The sequence below is a fragment of the Lasioglossum baleicum genome, chromosome 17 (genome assembly GCF_051020765.1).
Source record: "Lasioglossum baleicum chromosome 17, iyLasBale1, whole genome shotgun sequence".
Lineage (NCBI taxonomy): Eukaryota > Metazoa > Arthropoda > Insecta > Hymenoptera > Halictidae > Lasioglossum > Lasioglossum baleicum.
In genome coordinates, this window is record NC_134945.1 from 8,636,446 (window position 1) to 8,658,107 (window position 21,662).

The 21,662-nt window shown below is 42.1% G+C and overlaps 1 protein-coding gene across 12 annotated transcripts in view; it reads right to left on the reverse strand.

Annotated features, from left to right (window-relative positions):
- The window catches only part of LOC143217586 (dystrophin, isoforms A/C/F/G/H), a 1,095,306-nt gene that overhangs the window by 37,046 nt on the left and 1,036,598 nt on the right, over window positions 1-21,662 (reverse strand). Inside the window, exon 47 of one of the 12 annotated variants that reach the window (XM_076442050.1) lies at window positions 1,650-15,820. The exons of the other annotated variants lie outside the window; for them this stretch is intronic. Within the exon in view, the coding sequence (XP_076298165.1) occupies window positions 15,767-15,820 (54 nt within the window). The 3' untranslated portion in view covers window positions 1,650-15,766. Of the gene's footprint in view, window positions 1-1,649; window positions 15,821-21,662 lie in introns of those variants that run through there. 12 annotated transcript variants of the gene reach the window in all.

A 21,662-nucleotide genomic window follows, 5' to 3' on the forward strand; every position in this document is an offset into this window, starting at 1 on the left:
ATGCGTTTTAGTGAAAGCAAAAATGGGCTTTCCACGGTCACGGGAACGCGTTTCCTGAGAGGTGGCCTCGCTCGCGGGTAAACAGTTCCCCCTGGTATGGTGTGTTGGTAGCGACGCTGTATCATGTTCCCCTATCTCGATCCGGTCATCTATTCCTTATCTCGAATCAGTCATCTGGAGTTAGTCGCCGGAGCCAGGAGTGGAAATGCTACACGAGAATCGGATTAACAGTCGGCGAGACGGTAAGAGCAATTTCCGTGATTGTATCTGTGACACGAGGGAGGGCAAGCCGAGAGAGAGAGAGATACTGATACGCCTCGCAGCGGGTTGTTTCCCAACGACGCTGTGGCACGGTGTTAATTACGCCCGATTGTCTGTTAAACTGACTAGTCCGCGTCCGATTAGGCGCCCCGAACTTCACGTTCCGCGGCTTTCGGCTAATTAATTTATCACTCCCCGCCGCGCCGACTTTCTTCATGCTACGTGACACGTTCTTAACCGTTCCGCTATCGACCAACCGGTCAGAAAGGGTTGCGTACTTCGCTATCGTCAGATCTCCCTTATGCAATTCAGGGGGCTTCTCGTGTAATGGCGAAGACAAGTGATTTTTAAGAATTTTTTTCAAAATAACTTGAACACATGGGACTAGATCTTTCGGGAATATTGAACAGATAGTCTTGAAGTACAAGAGGGCTTTTTTAGTGCGGCACTTCTTATTATTTATTGTATAAATCCCAGATCTGCCAGTCTGAGATAACTTCGCATGAAACTCATTTGTCATTCGAGGTGGTTAAGTTAAGTGTATCACCCATGGATATAGGAATATAGGGATGGAGCATGTCGTTGCGGGGTGGAAGTGATTTTCAGGGGGGGACGAGGTAGAAGCATGGAATTATGGGTTGGAATTGCATCTTTTTCATTGGCTGTGTCCGGCGCAAGCGCAGTACGTCATAAATATTTTTGAAAACGTCACATATTCTCACAATACTCACGTTACTCTGGTCATCAGAGAGGGTTACATTATTTCTCCTCGATTTCTCAGTTCTGACTGCTGGGCTGCACTAAAAGGTTATGTAACTGTATGTAACCATTATGTAACGCATGCATAATGACGTACTGCGCTCGCGCCGGACACAGCCAATGAAAAAGATGCAATTCCTACTCATGATTCCATGCTTCTACCTCGTCCCCTCCGGAAAAGAAATCACCCCCCTTGCCCAAAATGCTAGCTCATGCTCCATCCCTATATTCCTATATCCATGGTATCACCCTGTATAACAGGTTATTAATATAATAAGTAGAGCAACATCGAAAGAGTGTGTTGGACATCAATTACACATATAAGATAGCGTATAATACAGTTACGTATGTTAGATCGAAATAATTAATTGTTCGGGGTTACGAATGTCTCTGAAGGTGTGAACTAAACAACTAATAAATCAATTGATCGATTCTTGTATAACTCGGGTTATGGTAACTAACTTATGTTCACACGATACAAGGGTAAGATAAAATGTTAGAAGAGACATCATACATATCGCACACAGAGCGATCCGATTCATTTCAACTAATAATTCAATGCAGAAATCCTGTCCATCAATATTTTCGCGTATAAAACTCGCGCATTTCATGAGACCCTCTCCGAGACCACTGCGACCACCCGCTGGCAAAAAGCTAGAGTCGAACACCCCTAACGGAATCACACTTCGGAATCCAATAAGAATCCATTGTACCCTAGCTAAGAATCCGAACCTTTGTGATCGAATATGCTTTCCCCAGTCACCCGTCTCCGTTTCTTCGCAGCAAACATCCGAAGCTCGCAAAATGACTATCATTCAGAATCTCCTGTCCCATCACCGATCCAAGAGACACCCCTATTTCCTCGAGTTCCGTGCCCCTAAACCATGGTGCATCGGTCCGTTCAACTGGATCGCTTCCCCCCCAAATCGGAATATACTATACTATATTCCCAAGCGATCCCCCGGGCGGGATAGCATTGAATCCGACCAGCAACAGGACGAGGAGAACGGGAACCGATTCTCCGGCTTCATATCTCCGTTCTTTCGCGCCTCCGCCACAAATCCGAACTAGCATACACGCGCGTCCTCGGCGCGAGGGGAGAAGTGCAATCGGATGTTGAGGTCCCGAGTAGCATCTCACCGAAATTGCCTTGCCATGCTCCCTGTTCCTCGTCATAATACCCGGAGTAACGGGTTCCGATCTTAGCTTGCGCCGCATCGCCTCTGTTTCGCGGATTCACCCTACGGGAATCGGATTAGCAGACGGAGAAACGGTAAGTGCAATTTCCGCGATACTATCTGCGGCCGCAGGAAGGAACAGGGAAGAGACAGACGCAGGCAACAGCCACGCAACGGTTTGTCCCAGGAACGAGACGCGGCTGGCCCTAGTGTTAATTACGCGCAATTGTCTGTTCACCCTCCTTTCGTTCCCAGTGCTCTACCACTTGGCGAAGCCTGGCAACAAGCCTGCCAGTATACGGTGGCAATAATTATCGTGCTTGTGTTAACGCAACGCTGTGATTACGGGGACAAGCCGGATCGTTGCTGCTAACCCTTTGAGCCGACCCGCGAAAGTGATAACTGCCATCTGAGCGATACTCGCGTGTGTCAGTAGCGAGGTATAACAGTATACCTCCTTCAGAGCAGAGCTGCCTCTTCAGGAAGGAGTGCATATTATGGGCCGGGAAATGAAAAGCGGCAGCGGGAATGTCTGCGATCGTCTGAACGCGACGCAACTTGACCTTGGGTCTGTACTCTCTAGGGGCTCATTTGACACATTTTTCACAGGCGCCGCGCATGTCATAACTATTATGTACAGTTATGCACAGTCACGTGCATGCTAAGTCTACTAACGTCGGCTATAACGCTAGTCCACCAGTGTCGAAGGTGTTACAACAAACACACGAATTAATTGTTATCACTAGAAATAAAAACGTCTGCATTCATTGCAAGAAATAGAAATCAGATCGAATGTTATTTCTTCCCTAAATGATTTGAATAGAGGAGAAATCATATATTGACATCTTCAATTTTTTAAATTTTCCAACAATTTTGAATTTCATCTACTCATTGTTACTATAAACGCACGAAGATCACTCTGCACTCAGAGCTATTTTCACTGGAAAATGAAACATTTCTTCCGATCTAGAATATTTCCATGCCCAATGATCTTCAAAAATTGATATGAAATCGGTATAATACCTCATACAATACCTGAATGTTTAGTAATTCATTAGGTATCGATATATTTAATAATGTAAATAGTATTTTGAATAATGATACAGCAATTTTTAATGGTGCCTCAGTGGGGTGAACCGAGTGCAAAGGGTTAAAGTCAACTTTAATCATTTAATCAGATAACCAAATGTATGTATTACCAGTTAGAATAATTATGATAATGATATTTCCGTCCATATTATTTATTCTAATGTACTCATGTAATAAACACCATCATGTAAATAACGCTAGTGTGCCTACCGTTCCCTTTTTTTTCAAATTTTGCTATTAAAAATATTTAACAAATAAAAAAAATGCTATTTAAAAATCAAAAGAATTCATCATTGTACATATTAACATTTTTCTAGAATATCATTATCTCTTATTATCGTCTAATAAGCACAGTGTTATTTTTCATATCCACGTTTAAGTCATTTATTCAACGAGTACACTCTGTGCCAAGGGCAGCTAACTCCGAAGCGACTGCTGAAAGTTTAAATCTACGTTTCTGTTAGCTCGGGACCTTTATGGACCCTATGAATTCCCAAGCAAATTAATACGCTTGTATCCAAGAAGCAACAACAGCACTCGCGCGTGTATTGAACACACGAGGGAAAAAGGAAACGCGTCTGGGTTGCGGGGCGCGGCTTTTCAAGAAAACGGGGGCCGAAGAAAAAGGTCAAGATGGATGTGGAACACGTCGCGTAGACAAGAGAGGAGAGCAGACTCGACTGGAGACGGTCGGCTACGCGGAGAGCTCGGTGTAAAGAATTCCCGCGAGCAACGTCGAAGAGCAACGAGCAGCAAGCACCACGCGTTCGCGTCTTTCACGGGGCGAGAGCGTGGGCGGTACTTAATTACTTCAACGTAGCCGTCCACGGGGCGGCATGATCATTACCAAACGTAATTAAAATCTCGTGTCGTCCGGCAAATTAATTTCACGGCTAACGGATCCCGACGGAACGAGTCTCGACCTCTGCTCGGCCGGAAAGTTCCGGCCGCTGATCAATTAATCGTTAATTTATTTTTGCAGAATTGTGAAATAACGTGGAAAATCGGTAACGAGGTCGAGGGACAAGGAGCGTCGAGCTATATTAAAACCCTTTCCCTCCCCCAAATGCTGTGTAAACCGAGACCACGATTTTTAACGGGAAAATTGGGAGGCGTATTCTGCTTGATCGACCATTTTACCATGGTCGGATTCAGATGTTTGCAGGGGAGATCACGAATCTGTTGTAGCACGGTCGTCCCTACAGAGTGTTCCAAAAATATCGTACTTCCAGAAAGGGCTGATTCCTGAAGTCATTCGAAGTAACTTGCTCCGTTGCGAAAATGGTCTCCGAGACCACGATTTTTAACGGGAAAATTGGGAGGCGTATTCTGCTTGATCGACCATTTTACCATGGTCGGATTCAGATGTTTGCAGGGGAGATCACGAATCTGATGTAGCACGGTCGTCCCTACAGAGTGTTCCAAAAATATCGTACTTCCAGAAAGGGCTGATTCCTGAAGTCATTCGAAGTAACTTGTCCCGTTGCGAAAATGGTCTCCGAGACCACGATTTTTAACGGGAAAATTGGGAGGCGTATTCTGCTTGATCGACCATTTTACCATGGTCGGATTCAGATGTTTGCAGAGGAGATCACGAATCTGTTGTAGCACGGTCGTCCCTACAGAGTGTTCCAAAAATATCGTACTTCCAGAAAGGGCTGATGTCCCTGAAGTCATTCGAAGTAACTTGTTCCGTTGCGAAAATGGTCTCCGAGACCACGATTTTTAACGGGAAAATTGGGAGGCGTATTCTGCTTGATCGACCATTTTACCATGGTCGGATTCAGATGTTTGCAGAGGAGATCACGAATCTGTTGTAGCACGGTCGTCCCTACAGAGTGTTCCAAAAATATCGCACTTCCAGAAAGGGCTGATTCCTGAAGTCATTCGAAGTAACTTGTCCCGTTGCGAAAATGGTCTCCGAGACCACGATTTTTAACGGGAAAATTGGGAGGCGTATTCTGCTTGATCGACCATTTTACCATGGTCGGATCAGATGTTTGCAGAGGAGATCACGAATCTGTTGTAGCACGGTCGTCCCTACAGAGTGTTCCAAAAATATCGTACTTCCAGAAAGGGCTGACTCCTGAAGTCATTCGAAGTAACTTGTTCCGTTGCGAAAATGGTCTCCGAGACCACGATTTTTAACGGGAAAATTGGGAGGCGTATTCTGCTTGATCGACCATTTTACCATGGTCGGATTCAGATGTTTGCAGGGGAGATCACGAATCTGATGTAGCACGGTCGTCCCTACAGAGTGTTCCAAAAATATCGTACTTCCAGAAAGGGCTGATTCCTGAAGTCATTCGAAGTAACTTGTCCCGTTGCGAAAATGGTCTCCGAGACCACGATTTTTAACGGGAAAATTGGGAGGCGTTTTCTGCTTGATCGACCATTTTACCATGGTCGGATTCAGATGTTTGCAGAGGAGATCACGAATCTGTTGTAGCACGGTCGTCCCTACAGAGTGTTCCAAAAATATCGTACTTCCAGAAAGGGCTGATGTCCCTGAAGTCATTCGAAGTAACTTGTTCCGTTGCGAAAATGGTCTCCGAGACCACGATTTTTAACGGGAAAATTGGGAGGCGTATTCTGCTTGATCGACCATTTTACCATGGTCGGATTCAGATGTTTGCAGGGGAGATCACGAATCTGTTGTAGCACGGTCGTCCCTACAGAGTGTTCCAAAAATATCGTACTTCCAGAAAGGGCTGATGTCCCTGAAGTCATTCGAAGTAACTTGTTCCGTTGCGAAAATGGTCTCCGAGACCACGATTTTTAACGGGAAAATTGGGAGGCGTATTCTGCTTGATCGACCATTTTACCATGGTCGGATTCAGATGTTTGCAGAGGAGATCACTAATCTGTTGTAGCACGGTCGTCCCTACAGAGTGTTCCAAAAATATCGTACTTCCAGAAAGGGCTGATTCCTGAAGTCTATCGAAGTAACTTGTTCCGTTGCGAAAATGGTCTCCGAGACCACGATTTTTAACGGGAAAATTGGGAGGCGTATTCTGCTTGATCGACCATTTTACCATGGTCGGATTCAGATGTTTGCAGGGGCATCACGAATCTGTTGTAGCACGGTCGTCCCTACAGAGTGTTCCAAAAATATCGTACTTCCAGAAAGGGCTGATGTCCCTGAAGTCATTCGAAGTAACTTGTCCCGTTGCGAAAATGGTCTCCGAGACCACGATATTTAACGGGAAAATTGGGAGGCGTATTCTGCTTGATCGACCATTTTACCATGGTCGGATTCAGATGTTTGCAGGGGAGATCACGAATCTGTTGTAGCACGGTCGTCCCTACAGAGTGTTCCAAAAATATCGTACTTCCAGAAAGGGCAGATTCCTGAAGTCATTCGAAGTAACTTGCTCCGTTGCGAAAATGGTCTCCGAGACTTTGTTAAGAAGTTATTAACGGAGAACGTGGACCAATCAGAACGCAGCTACAGAGGACGGATTTTGTATTGGCAAATGCCAACGGCAGGCTCAGCGCGAGCCGTAATAGTTCAGTTCTGATTGGTCTGTGCTTTCCGTTAATAACTAGATCGCGGATTTTATATTTATGACGAACATTATTAGGTGTAATTTAAAACAGTGAAAGAATTAGAAAAATTTAAAACATATGTATTAAGAAAGGAAATAAATCTGTGCCACTCCAATTTGTTGTAATTCACATAAAAAAATGTTGTCTTGCATAATGATCCGCTGTGTTTATTAATAACTTCTTAACAAATCTGTGAAGACCATTTTCGCAAAGGAAAAAGTTCCTCTTCAGAGAAGTATGTACACCATTTTTGGGACATGCTATATGCTGCTGCTCGGTATATGCAGTGTCTTGATCAGATCAACTGATCGGACTGATGTCGGTACATGATCTAGCCTGTACTAGAGATAGCCGTTGTTGCAGCCAGTAGCACGTTATAACTAAATAGTTGGAGCCTTGGGCAAAGTAGAATTTCGGGGCCCCCGGGGAAAACCGTAGAAGTTCGATCTTGGATCTTGGTTTCTGTTCGGTGCCCCCTTTTGTTTTGGGGCCCCGGGCATTTGTCCAAGTTGCTCATGGGGTAATGCGCCACTGTTTGCAGCCGTCTTTCGGTGATGCAACCCGCGTTTTCGTATTATCTGTTAAACTAATCGAATCACATAGTCAACGGGTTCGAGAGCACACGTAAATAAATGCAAATTATTCGTCATTATGTTTAACGAAGGCTAGTACGCGCTACAAAAAAATATGAAACAGAAGGTGGAATGATATTACAGGGGACACAGTTGCGGGGCATAACAATCGACGGTGTTGCGTGGCGCATTTAATTGCAGACTCGGCCCAAATGAGTTTCGCGCGAGCCTCGTAATTTCGCTCCGAGCCGATTATTCGATTTGCCGGATCATCGACCTGCTCTCTCTCTCTCCTTTCCTCTCTTTTCTCTTTATTACGATTGTGACGAAGTCTGACCGAGTAAAATATCAAACAGCCTACGAAAATGTCAGTTTTCATCGGCGAGAATCATTGCCGAACGTCTGCCTCAAGAGAGTAAGAGGAAAGACGAAGAAGTCTCGGGCTCTGCAAATGGAAAATTACAATTGCAATTATGTTAATTTACGTGTAACGCACTGCTGCTCGAGAACTATAAACTTTTTATCAAGCACGAACCTCGGGCAAGCTTCCTGCATTCCGTGGACCATTTTAGTTCTGCGAAATGTGTGTTTTTAACACGTGTACGCCGCGCCTACGGAACTTCATAAAAGTCCAACTTCGGTCCGACCGCGCCCGGAAAAGCAAGCGTATAACTTCAACAATGCGCCCCCGTATAACTCCGGCCTCCTGCTTCATCGAACTTGCGTCTACGTCGGTTAATATTTTAATTGATACACGTTTTCTCTCTCTTCGTTTTTGGTTAGTGGAAAGTGGATTCCTCTTAAAGTTAGAAGATTACTTTTCGTGTTCGTTTTTTCATAAATTCATGCTGATGAACGTGGCTGATAGACTGCAGATGTTTATGCAAATTTCTACTTTGGCAGATATATTTTCAAGAACGGGTTAGGAACAAGAGAAAGTTCACTTCCTGTTTAATTGTATGTACGCGAAACCGTCCTCGCACAAAATGGTGCATATCTTGTTAAATAAACTTGATTGTTACTACCATGTTTTTCGTTTTCACTTTAATCCAAAAATAGGCGGATACTTTCCGAACAACCCAGTACTCGAAATATTCTTGTTGCATGAAAATCGGCGAATGACGTATCGACATTTTCTCGGAAGCCCTCGATTAATTTCCAAACGATTGATCAACCAAATGATCGTTTAAATCGGCATCAGAGCTTGCTGCTCCAGCGTACCGCGAGTCTTCTAGCACCCCTCTGTCAAACTCGCTTCCGCATTTACGGTAGTTTAGGCGACGACATTTGTCGGCCCCGCGCATTTCACACTCTAACCCATACACACCCGACCGTCCTTTCTCCTCCCTCTCGCCATCCTTCTTTCTCGTGCAGATAGCCGAGCGCGACGCAGGACGAGATTGCGGCGCACTTAATGGGCCTTTAACCCCTGCGCTCGCTCCACCGACCCCACTGCCGCCGCGCCACGCCGTTGCGACTTCCGGTACAATTTTCCCATTGAGAAGACCAGCCCCGTTGCCCCCATTAAAATTTCTCGTTCCTTCCTCCGCGGCATCCACGGACAACCCCCATAGTCCAGGAGCCTTCTCATCTCGCCGTCGCGTCGCACCAAGCCGAGCCGAGCCGAGCCGAGCAGAGCCGAGCAGAGCCGAGACGCTTCTCTGACTCTGACCCTTGTTTTCTCGTTACATCTCAGCTTCCTCTCGGATGAGCGCAATGAATAGCGACGGAACAGGGCCGAGAAACCGGCGCAGCGTGTGAATCGAATCCACGGGATTCACACTTCACACTTAGGCCACTCGGCTTTCCGCGCCACGATGCGGACAATTCCCAGTCGATGGCCACCATTTCTTTGCGAGAGAATCTATTCCAACTCTCGGACAAGGGAGACTGGGGCACGTTGTTCCGATCATTATTTATAAATAATAGCTAAAAAAATAGCTAATCCAGAATTTAGATCTGATAATTTAAAAATTATTAAAGATTTATTAAGGCGGAACGGTTACCCGGTTGAACTTACTTCTCGTATAATCAAGAAACGCATTGTTGATATTGATCACCCTCTTCTCGTCGATAAACGAAAAGAGGAAAAATTCAAAAATGCGGGTCCAAAAAACTGGAAAAATACTGTTGTCGTCCCTTATGTTGAGAACATATCTGAAGACATAAGGAGGATTTTTAGAAAAATAGGAATGCATACAATATACAAGATACCTCAGTATATTAAAACATTTTTTCCACCAATTAAAGATAAACTACCACTTTGTAAAAACTGCAATGTGGTATATTTAATTCCATGTAAGGGATGTAGTCAGGTTTACATAGGACAGACATCTAGGTTATTAGAGACAAGAATAAAAGAACATAAACGTAACATTTTTGTTGAACCCAACGCAACATACGGCACTAACTAAACACTCTATGGAGTATGACCACGCCTTTGACTTTGAAAACGTTAAGGCAATTGAGAAAGAAATTAATTTGAACAATAGGATTTTACTGGAAACGATTCATACGATGAAACATCATAGCGTGAATCTTAGGTATGAAACTCCTACGATTCAAGAATATTACGCAACACTACTGAATCAGTAGTGTGTTATGATGAATCACTTCCTAATAACAACTATTTTCCTATTACATGTTATATAAATTACATCTTTATCAGATATTTAATAAAAGTTTTTCATCATATGGTCACGAACATGTTGTAAGTTTGGGTTGTTGACGTTTTTCACGGTTTGAAATAACCGCCAAACATCGATCGACGATTGACTTGTGTTTTGATCGATCGACCGGTTACGTTCTGTGTCTAATGACTTCGATGGTCTGTGATCCAGTATCCTGTCTGACGACATGAAAACAGCATGTGCTAAGACAATTTCAATTCCGTGTTTATAATCATTATAAAGCAATGTAAGTAAATTATTGCAGTATCTTGTTACATTTTTACATTCTGGTTACGCAGATATCTTAAAGTTTCTGGTTTTACATTGTGAAAATATATTTTTCAGACGCAGTTTTTCTACTTTCTTGAAAATGATCTGAATGAAGATCGAAACGTTGAAAGTTCCAAACTGACGTGCAAATTTTGCTTTTTTCCTATAAACTGATCGAACCGTTGCGCCGAGAACATTTGAATATTATACATTTCATTATTTATAAAAACGGAGAAGAACGCGCGATACGTTTTAAGTTGTTCCTGTTATAACAGTGGATAAAGACGTTTTTGATCTATTTCGATTATTTAATATCGATGACATTTCAGAACATGTTGCAATAGGTTTTAGTGGTTTCCCACATGTGTCAATTAGGCTAAGTTGTTACTGCAATTTGAGGCAGTTTGTTCCGGAACAACTTGCCCCGCCGCAAATGTATGCATATGTATTATACGTATAATTCTGGTTGTGTTTTAGTTTTAAAAAAGTATTATATGTATAGTTAGTATTTTATTTAAAAAAAAAACATGAAAAATCTGTCACACGACTGTATCCGGATTTCTTAAAAAACTAAAATATGGACAAGAGGCTACAATCGGAGTCAGATAAAAAAGGGGAATCGTCTTTAATGAGCACGAAGAGAAGATTATGACTAGACTGCAGATCTTTATGCATTTATAGAGAAATTGAGTAGACGAAATTCAAAATTGTAGGGGAATTTAAAAAAATGACAGTATATTGTTTTTCATCTATTAAAATTATTAAGGGAAGAAATAACATTCAATTTAGTTTCTATCTCTTGCAATCGATGCAGACAATATTTATCTTTGCATAAAGATCCGCAGTCTAATTATGGCAAAATACCTTTTGAAATGTTCATCTATTATTTATCTGTGCCAAAGTAATTTCATACCAAAGATAATGTTAGGGGTTGTTATATCGTTTCGATGTTCTGTTACACGTATCATATTTTTGTTAACCTAAACCTAAATGAATCAATATTATCTTTATAATAGTATTGTATTCTTCATTATAGATGAGATTATCTGTGCTATTTCTACGTCATTTTATATATTTCTTGAAAATCCGAGCTTTTAGTTCCGGTCTCGTCTACATTTTTCTTGTAGGTTTCGAACGACGAAGATATTACTGAAATATCACTGAAACCGTAAAATAAATCATAGCACAATGGATTGAGCTAATACGAAGAGTGCATAAAATCTGTAGCCTGATGAAATCGCCGATGAAACATATCAGCGATCGAATTCTAATTTGCAGAAAATTGAAAAAGTTTCAAGAAGTTCGCGACTGTGGCCAGGAATGAGAGAACGCAGGGTGCGGATGAGGAGTGAAGCGGCGAGTTAGAAAACCGGAAAAAAATCAAAGAGCAAAAGTGAGACGAGTTGCGTTTGTGTTATTACACCGCTAGAAAGTGCTCGCCGCGAGTAAAACTGAGAACGTTTCAATATTGCCGCGAAATGTTAGGCGTTTTATTGCCGTCGTGGAATCTCCGTGGCTCCGGTTAAGAGTGCTAAAATATTGCGAATACTTTCTCCCCGCGGTGTTCCCGGTGAAATATCAGCATTGTCGTGTCGCGGCAAGTGCAACGACCTTTCGCGAATGTGGATCGCGCTTTGAAACCTGTTAGGACACTTCGTTCCCCCGGATATATGGAATATGGATATCGACAGTCGAGCACACAGCCGATGTGTATCGCTCGTAAACATTGGGCGTTATTGCATTTAATTCTGTGTTCACGCATGCGCACATGTCTATCCTCGCTATTCAAAAAGGAACCTGTGATAGCAACTCGCTCCTAAACTTAAGATCCGTCAACGATCGTGTACCTACTTGAATCGCGAAGTATACTGGTGCCCGCTTCATGATCGCTTTCCATCCTCGACGCAACATTTTTTAAAGAACACCTTCATTGTAACTATGTACACAGAATTTTCTAGAAAATTACACATCCACGATACTGTAGAACTCCATTTACACGAACCTGTCGGGAAGTAAGGTGATCATTTCATCCCTTAATAAATTTTTTACGTTGAAAACGTCATAACAGTATCTTTTCAGATTTTTCTAATCTCTTACTGCTTTATACATTTCACCCAACCGATTTCTTCATGAATGCACAAAAATGCTCAAAGTTTTCGTGTTCATTTTTCAACCTTCAGGATGAATGTTCACCTATTTCTAGATATCGTAGAATTTTTAATTTCTTTCTAACTCTCCTTGAGAAGTGTGCTTCCCGAAACTGTGGCATTATAAATCGCAATTCCTTTATTTGAAGCGTGAAACATAATTTGATATTGTATGTTCCCAGCATCTTCTCTGCAACTATCTCTGAGAAGCGTACGAAAATTTGAGAGAAAAGTTTTGTTAAAGTATCCATTAGGTATACGAAATGCGACGGAGAATCTTTAAATGGAATGTACGGCTGCCAAACAGCTAATCGTTCGAGTAAAATAATCTTTATTAAATGTCCAAGGCAGCGTAATAAATAGATGTGTCGACAGCACGAGATTAAAACTATGGAAAAACGTGGCGTTAAATCGTGCGACAAGTGGACATTGAAACGGTTAATTGCTGCAATCATGCACGGTCTTTCTTGAGCAACAGTGGTCGCCCACTTGTTAAGCGGCCTGAGATTATACAGATAGACAATCATGCTAAGGATCTCCGATTTCAAACGTCCTTTCAACTTGTATTACACGGCGAGAGCTGAGCGACTTGTTCCAGATTTACACCGCAGAAATGCTTCCAGCAGACATTTGCTCCAAAGTGGAACGCAGACGTTAGGCGACGTTCTAGACGTCGTGCTTTATTAATCTCTTACCCGTTTTTATGTACTGAGATTATACTCCGGCCGATTGCTTTCGATTCTTTCATTTTCTCGCACACGATATAATACTCGAGATGACTCGGATTGATTTCGTATACTATACATTTTATAGTTTTCGCGTTGTTATTAGGTGTACAAATAAGTTCTCGGCCTGAGGATGAAAACGGCTGTACTAAGTTTTCGAACCGAAACATTTTTTTTTCCGGTAGGAGGATTTTATAATACCAACCTGGTAGAGTAAATTATCCGACTAATAGTTTAGCATAACCTCAAAATGTTAGTGTAACCACAATAAACAGAATGAGTTGCCAAAAGACGGTTCCGAGGCTAAGGAGATGATATGTGAGGCATTGAGAGAAGATGCTGTATCTATCAGCACGATCAAAAAAGTGGTTCCAAAGATTCCGGAGTGGAAATTTCGACCTCAAAGATGACGGGAGAGCAGGAGCACCGAAGAAATTTCCTACCGAGGATTTGCAGCAATTACTCGAAGAAAATCCTTGCCAAACGCAAGCAGAGCTTGCTACTGCGTTAGGCGTAACAGAGTTGGGCAAAATGTAATTTCAATTACAATTACAATTACTTGCCAATTACTGTAATTTGGAATTGCAGAAATACAATTACAATTACATGTAATTGTAATTGAAGATGTGATTAATTACTCATGTAATTAACTCCTGCCCAACTCTGAGGCGTAACGCAACAAAACGTTTCCGTTCGGCTGAAAGAGCTAGGAAAAATTCAAAAGCAGGGTCGCTGGGTTCGACACGTGCTGTCGGAAAGCAACAAATTGAGACTACAAGTAACAAAAACGACCAGTGACGTTCTGTATTCGTTGGGCTGAGAAATTTTGCCACACTCGGCGTATTCATCAGACCTGCCTCCTTCGGATTATCACTTGTTCAGATCGCTGCAACATCATTTGGTGAATACACACTTCCAAACAGTTGAAGAAGCCGAGAAATGCCTCGCAGACTTCATCGAGTCAAAACCGCCATCTTTTTTTCACCAAGGGATTCGTCGTTTGCCCGAGAAGTGGAAGAAGGGCGTAGAAGCAAATGGAGACTACTTTACCGATTGAAACATACTTGTATTTTAAATAAGAAAATATTGAATTTGACGAGGAAAAAGGCCGAGAACTTACTTGTACACCAAATAAAAATGTACTTTAGCATCGGTAATGGCGCCGGCTTAGGCCTAGAACCCGCAATTACTTATCTTTGTAACAGAAATCTAGGAACACTTCTACGAAGGTTTCTAAATACCAACATGAAAATTGAGTTTTTCATATTTGCTTGAATCGTCGTAAATTCGAAAGGTGAGTGTATCAGCGTGGACTGAACCTCCCGGAGTAACGATACTTCTAAAGTAAACTGCACGGGCCGCTAATTGCTCGAAATTTTCGAGCTTTTAAGCCGGACCGGGTCGGGCCGGACGTTCGACTTTTCCAAACACTCGATTTTCCCTCCGAACGAACACCATTACGCGTCCCGGAGGAATTATATTAACATCGGCGATGTTCGCTTTCGCGACAATGGACGAGAGCATTTAATCCCGGCAATTGTGCGACTTCGAGGGCTCGTTCTCGCTTTCGTGTGTATCGCATCGGAGCACGGAATTGCTCGAGCGAGACGCAGAGAGGAACAAAAGGGGGACTGAACGAGGGACGGGGACGGGGACGGGAACGGGGACGAGCTCGTCCAGTGCGAGCCGAATAAATTATTCATTGTTTACGAGCGACGCGGACAAACGAACGCGCGGGCCAGCTTGAATAGGTAAATGCATCGACAAGGATCGCGACTTCTCTCGCTTCGGATCATTAAAATCGCGAAGAGAACAATTACCGGACCAGGATTCTGCGAGCACTCCCGTTCCGCTGATCTCGTCCCTTCCTCCCTTTCTGTCAATGGTTCTTCCAGTTGTCTCGAATAAACGACAGCCGTTGATCAGCCATATTATTATAAGTAATGTCGAGCAAATGTTGTTCGAACTTTAGTTACCGACGCTGTGTCCGAAGCTCGAGAAAGTTTCAACACCTTGATACAAGAAACTGTAGTTCGCTGGCTGGGATGGCGAGAATATCGCATCAGTAAAATCCTAGTTACAGCATGAACGGGAATTTCGATTCGCTGGCAACCGCTGCGCTGGTTGTAGCAGTATCGTCACACGAGGGCAGGGATTACATTGAGGAGTAAAAGTTCCCTAGATATTTCTAGAATTACCAATGGATAGGAATAAAAGCAGTTCATTTCGTTAATAATTCTGTGAAGTTTTAAATAATATAAGTACGTGAAATTACTGTGTCCCAATGTAAAGTTCTGTTTTGAGCGTGAAGAGTTACAGGTTATTACACTTTTTCCCATATTACAGACCGTATTAGAGTAGCCGCCATGCCAGTATCGTGGGGGAATAGCGTCGAAGAAGGGGAAGATAGAGTGGGGACACGAGTCTGGCGATCTGGCGACACTGGTTTCTATGTAAAGCGCGAGAGTATCACATCGTAATATGAGTATTCTGCTGCGAAACAGTTCTCGTTACGTACGTAAAGTCGTTTTGTCCAATTAAAAATAGCTATTCTAATTGAAAATGTGAATTATGAGACAACCTTCGTCCGACACATATTTTTTAATATATAGAATTTTGTTCAGACAACGGGCTTTCTGACGCAATGCGCTAGCCGCTTCGAGGTGAACGACACTTGAACTTGAACCGATCCGCAGAAAAAATTTCGTGGCGTCGCGACGTCAACGTACAAACAAGAGCCTTCTGTAGATCCAAGGGCAAGAGCATGGCCGACAAAGAAAAACGTACGAAAGAAGAAAAGACATCGTCTAATTATCGCGGGAGGGGAGACAGACTTGCCTCGACTTTGCTCATTAAACTGATTACAAGAGGGGGTCGTCTGTCCGCCGCGTTACATCGTGTAACATCGTATCAAGGATGAAAAAAATGGGGAAGAAAGACGAGGAGTAAACGCGCGCGCCAGAAAGAGATAGAGAAAGGCAGAGAGAGAGAGAGAGAGAGGGAGTGAGATAAAGAAGAGGGGGAAGAGAGAGGAAAGAAGCTGACGACCTTATAAACCTTAAGAGCTTGGCTATGAGATCGTCTCGTATCGCATAAAAGTGTGCATCGGCCTTATTACCGCCTCGTAATTAATTCTGATGTTAAACGGCCGAGGCGAAGAGGGCGAGAACCCTCCCCGAAGGGATCTTAAATCGGGCGTAAGAAAGACGCGCCCCATTCGCCTCCTCCCTGAATCCCTTGATGTCCGCGCAACAGTGCAATTTGTGTCTCTCCCCGATGAAACTGGTTGTTCGCTGTGAAATGAGAGCAATCATCTGCGATCATTTTACAGATAAGACGCTCCTTTTCATAGCGTCTCAGAGTGTCAGATCGATTGCAATTCTTGTTTCCTTCATAGAAATATTGTCTTTCCCTTGAGTTCCGCTGCCCTATCCTGGTTTTTCCCTAAAATCCTACATGTCCATATTTATAAATGCCCACAGATTAGTGTAATACATCACTAATACATGGTCACACCTACTATTAAGTACCAAACTGATTTGAGTGTTTTTTTTTACGCGCACATGCTTGTAATTCTTGTCAGAAATAAAACAGTTTCGTATGTTTTAGGACTAGATTTATTGAACCCTTCATTTCGACGTACTCTAAATTTGTTAATTTACCATTATCGTAAATCTGAATAGACACATTCTTGCCATTTTTCTGCAATAACGTAGAAATAATTTTAATTTCTGATACTCCAGTGATAAATATTTTTGTTCGTATAAGAACGATTGAACTGAATTTCGAAACGACTGCATTTTTAATTTTTATTCCGAGCTTCCGCGTGAGTAAAAATGTACAATTACTTTACCATTTCTGACGCAGCTAACTATTATTATCAACCGAGATTCAGTTTATTTATAAGAATGGTTCTCAGGTTTATAAGCAACGGCAACTTTCAACAATTTTTAATCGCTTCTGCCGGTCGCGCGTGTAATTTCTTGCAAATGAGGTTGGCTGCTAATGAACACGGCGAGCAGATATTATTACTTTATCTTGGTCGGAATTGACCACTTAATACCTGATATTGAACTGTCTCTGTAATGTGGAAAAGATAGGCACTGTAGTTATGAAAACGATCCACATCCAACAGTAGATGCCGGGATACAAATATTAGTCGAACTATCTCATATGTAGTGTTCATCAGTAATGCTCGCTGCCGAGACTTGTCTATTAGAGAAACGGAATGACTAGTTTACTATGCAGATGGTGTGTATGTACTGACGGGAGCTGTGAAATTTGAACCTCCAAGGAGTACGGGTTTGGTGGCCTGGAATATCGATTCTTCATTTTTGAACTAACCAAAATCTCACGATTAGACAGCGGATTTTATGCATTTATAACAAAAATGAGTGGGTGTTATTTAAAACGGTAAAAACATTAGAAGAATTTATAAATACTGAGAATTTAAGAATTTAAAAACAAAATTAATCTCTATTTCACTCTAGTTTATTGCAAATCAAGTAGCAAATTTTTATTTTACATAAAGATCCGCTGTCTACTCATGATATTATGTACAAAGTTATCAGTAGACTTTTTATACAACGTAAAAATGATCTGAATTAATTGCAAGACACAGGAGCTACATGGACATTTATTTCTCTCGTCAACGATTGCAACGTATTGAAAATAGTGCAATAAGATTTTCAGATTCTTCAATCGTCCGTCCAATTTCTGTCCAATCAATTCGCTTGTGTCGCGAATGAATAAAATTCGCAGTCTAATTACTAGTAAATTCAATTCGTCGCCAGATTAAGGGGCTAGTATACCCTCGATTTGTAACTAGAAAATACCTAGAATCTTACTAGATTTTGGGTCGAAAATATGGGTTTGCGTCCAGACGTTGATTGACCTTATTAGAACAAATTGTGGGCTGTGTGAGGGCTCATTCGAAAGAGGAAGGTTAGACGCAGCGCGCTTTTCTCACGAGGTTAACGAGATTATGTTTATATCTAATAATATGATGGCCCAAAGTAGAGAAAAAATCTAGGAAAAAATCCCGCAGATTTCAATGAATTTTCTGTCTATAATAGACTTTTTTGGCTTATGAGATGAGAAAAGCGCGCTGCGTCTAACCTTCCTCTTTCGAATGAGCCCTCACACAGCCCACAATTTGTTCTAATAAGGTCAAACAACGTTCAGTACGAAACCCATGTTTCGACCCCTTTTTCTAGTAAGATTCTAGTTATTTTCTAGTTACAAATCGAGGGTATACTACCTCCTTATGTCCCCACTCTACCTTCCCCTTCTACGACGCTGTTCCCCACGTGACGTCTTTCCCCTCAACTCGTGCAACCTCCCCTCATCTGGCGACACTCTTACTAAGAATAAGGGACTGTCGCAAAGGTTGCGACACGTTTTGTTTTTCAGCTATAAAATTTCATAGGATGAGAATAACGCAAGAAAATGTATACCGTTGGAAAGGTATAGTTGACAGCTACATTTTCGCCGCGGAAAGTACCACCAGACAGACCTTACACTCTCATGACAAACGGCTTAAATGACAAAGGTTTTGTTAGCACAGTTTGCAGAAATAGAGCAGTCACGTTATTCTAGCATTGCATATTAATATTTCACGGGAATAAAGTTGAAAGTAGTTAGCGCGCCGGGGAAATTTGCGACGGCGGATATCAGAACGATCTCGGAAATGCGGTTCGAGGTTCCAGACGAGTCGCGATAAATTATCCGTGGATAATTATCGAGTGGACGTCCGAAACAGGCGGTCGTATTCGTCCGGCGAAGCTTCCACGTCGATTAGTCTTTCACGGGCGAAATGCTCGATACGACGTGTAATATGTGAAATCGTTACCGGTGTAGCTGCACGGTCATGTTCCGGCCGCGGAGCTTCACGGCCACGAACGAACCACTCGCGTTCGAAATAATAGAATTTCGAGGACGCGATCGGAATTTATCGGCAGTGGAATTAACGGCGAGTTTCAATCGCACGCCCACATTATCCGACTTCTTGAAACGGTTACTCGAAACTGATGAAGGCGGCCGAACAATATATCGGACGAGAGGAAGAATATGGTATAAAGTTGTCGAAATCCTCGATGTACGAAACTAGTTTTATAGCTGCGGTGAATATCACAGTAATACTCGAACACATTTCAAAGAACGATCACCTTTTTCATATCGGACCGTGCATCTTGGATTTTTCGCAGCAGTTAGAACAATTGAACCGCTTATTTCGAAAGTAGCCTAACTCCATTTTCGAGAAGAATCGAGCTAGCAATTATAATATTTACATTTCTACGTTATCTTCTCATTCTGAAGCAGATTGTAACTGATATATTTAAAATCACAAAGATTTTGTAACTAGATTTTGTTTACCGAATGACAAAGATTTTGGTGTCGTAGAAATGTCATCAAAGAAGAATAATTTACTGTTTGTCCCCAAAGATTATTATAATGTTATCAAGAAGTGCCGGAAAGGTAATAGCTTTATTTTAAATGAAATGAAAGAAGAGGATTTCATGTCAACAAGATTTTTGGAGGATGCAATTTTTGAAAGGGTAAAGAATTCTAACGGAGAAACAATAAATCTTAGATACACTTTTAAGGAGCGTGATACATCGGTATCCTATATGTATATTTTTAATTTCAAGAAACGCGCAAACTTTTACATATCTCGATTTAAACTTAAATGGACGTTGGCCGCTTTCAAATTAAACGGCTCAATTATTTGTGACGTAAAGAAAAATTTTGAAAAATTTCCAATCGGTCGGAATTGCAGAAAAGATAGCCAGTCGTTACTGTATACAATTTTTCAAATATATCTTATAGATATGCATCGATTATACATATTCTAAAAATTTGCATGATGTTAACGTACTTCTATTGCAAAGATACATGTCGGCTCACAGTGGAACGAATGGGCATTCCAGGTGGACAAAAATTCATTTTATCATTTTCTCTTATTCAGTAATTAGACTGCGGATCGTTATGCAAAATAATCGATTTTCATAAATCAAAAATAACACATGGACTGTTTGACTGTTTTAAGTTACATCCACCCATTTTTGTGATAAATGCATAAGCTCCGTAGTCCACTCACAATGAATTTAAAAATCCTTATCCCTGGGGTTTCCGGGACGAGTCTGCTTGCGTGTCACGCGTTCGCGTGTGACTGGAAATTTTGGAAACGCTCGTTTCTTCCCCGGCAAAGTCTTATCTTTGGAAAAACGCGGTCGTTCACGGTGTTTGAGCGTAGCAAACGGGTAACAAAGAGGGACGAACGACAAAAGGACCGACGATATGATTAACAGCCGTGTTACAGCCTTGACTAGGGCTACGCTAGGGGTTGGTGGGGAGAAAGGAGAGCCGACTGGAACGACAAGAGTACTAATTATTACAATTATCCGCGGACAATTACGACGTTAAATTGCATTCCCAGTGGTAATGCCAGCCCGAGGGAATGCCTCGAGGAGAATCTGTTGCCCGTGCATCTGCTATTGCACCGGGGGAAAAGCAGCGCTATGGATTGCACCAGTGGTGCGACAGACCGACCACCACCGTTGGCGGCTGCACCAGCACAAGCAGCCTCCGTGGCAATGGGGAATAGCAGAGAGAAAGGGACTTGGAGAGAGAGAGAGAGAGTGAGAGAGATAAAGGGACCGGGTTATGCATACAAAACAGGGGACGTGTGGAGCGGTAACCTAATGTCTTGCATTAGTTCACGGATGTTTACCGCGGGTTTTCTCCGCTTTACCAAGTGACGCCTGGAAATCCTGGCTTTTCGCCGCACCTTGGAACGCATTCTTGCGGCTGCAAGGGATGACGGCGAAGCGCAGAGATTGCAATTTCGTCTGTTTACACGGCTACACATCCACAGACATTCGATTTTTATGACCAACTTTCGAGGAGTAAGGTAAAGGCACCAGTAGTTGACCATTTTATAGAAAAACGTAAAAAATAAGGTTTTTATAAGCTGTGCACTTTTGATGAAAGTGAATCTCGGATGCCATGCTATCTGTTGGTTGAATTTCAAAACAATTACATGCGAAGTGAAGTATGCATAGTCACAACGGACGTCTGAATTCATTAAGGTTTGTAATATGCCGATATATCTCTATTTCCTTAACGTTTCTGTTAAGAACAGCTGTACGGTTCAGGTAAAAAAATCCATACGTTGTGAGCTTTTCGCAAACAAATTATTTGCTGTTTATATTCTCACAGAGTTTTATAAGTGATAAATGCATTGTTTTTGTTATTCTAACTTGAAAAACAATAGTATATTAGGTGGTCAAATACTGAATATTGTTTTTGAACAATTTTCAGAAGTTGACAGACGTGGTCAGTTACAGACGTGACTCATTTAAATTTTTTTACGATTTATAATGTATCCATTTTACATCTACGATTGTTAGGACTACAAAATATAATTCCAAATTTTGTAGCA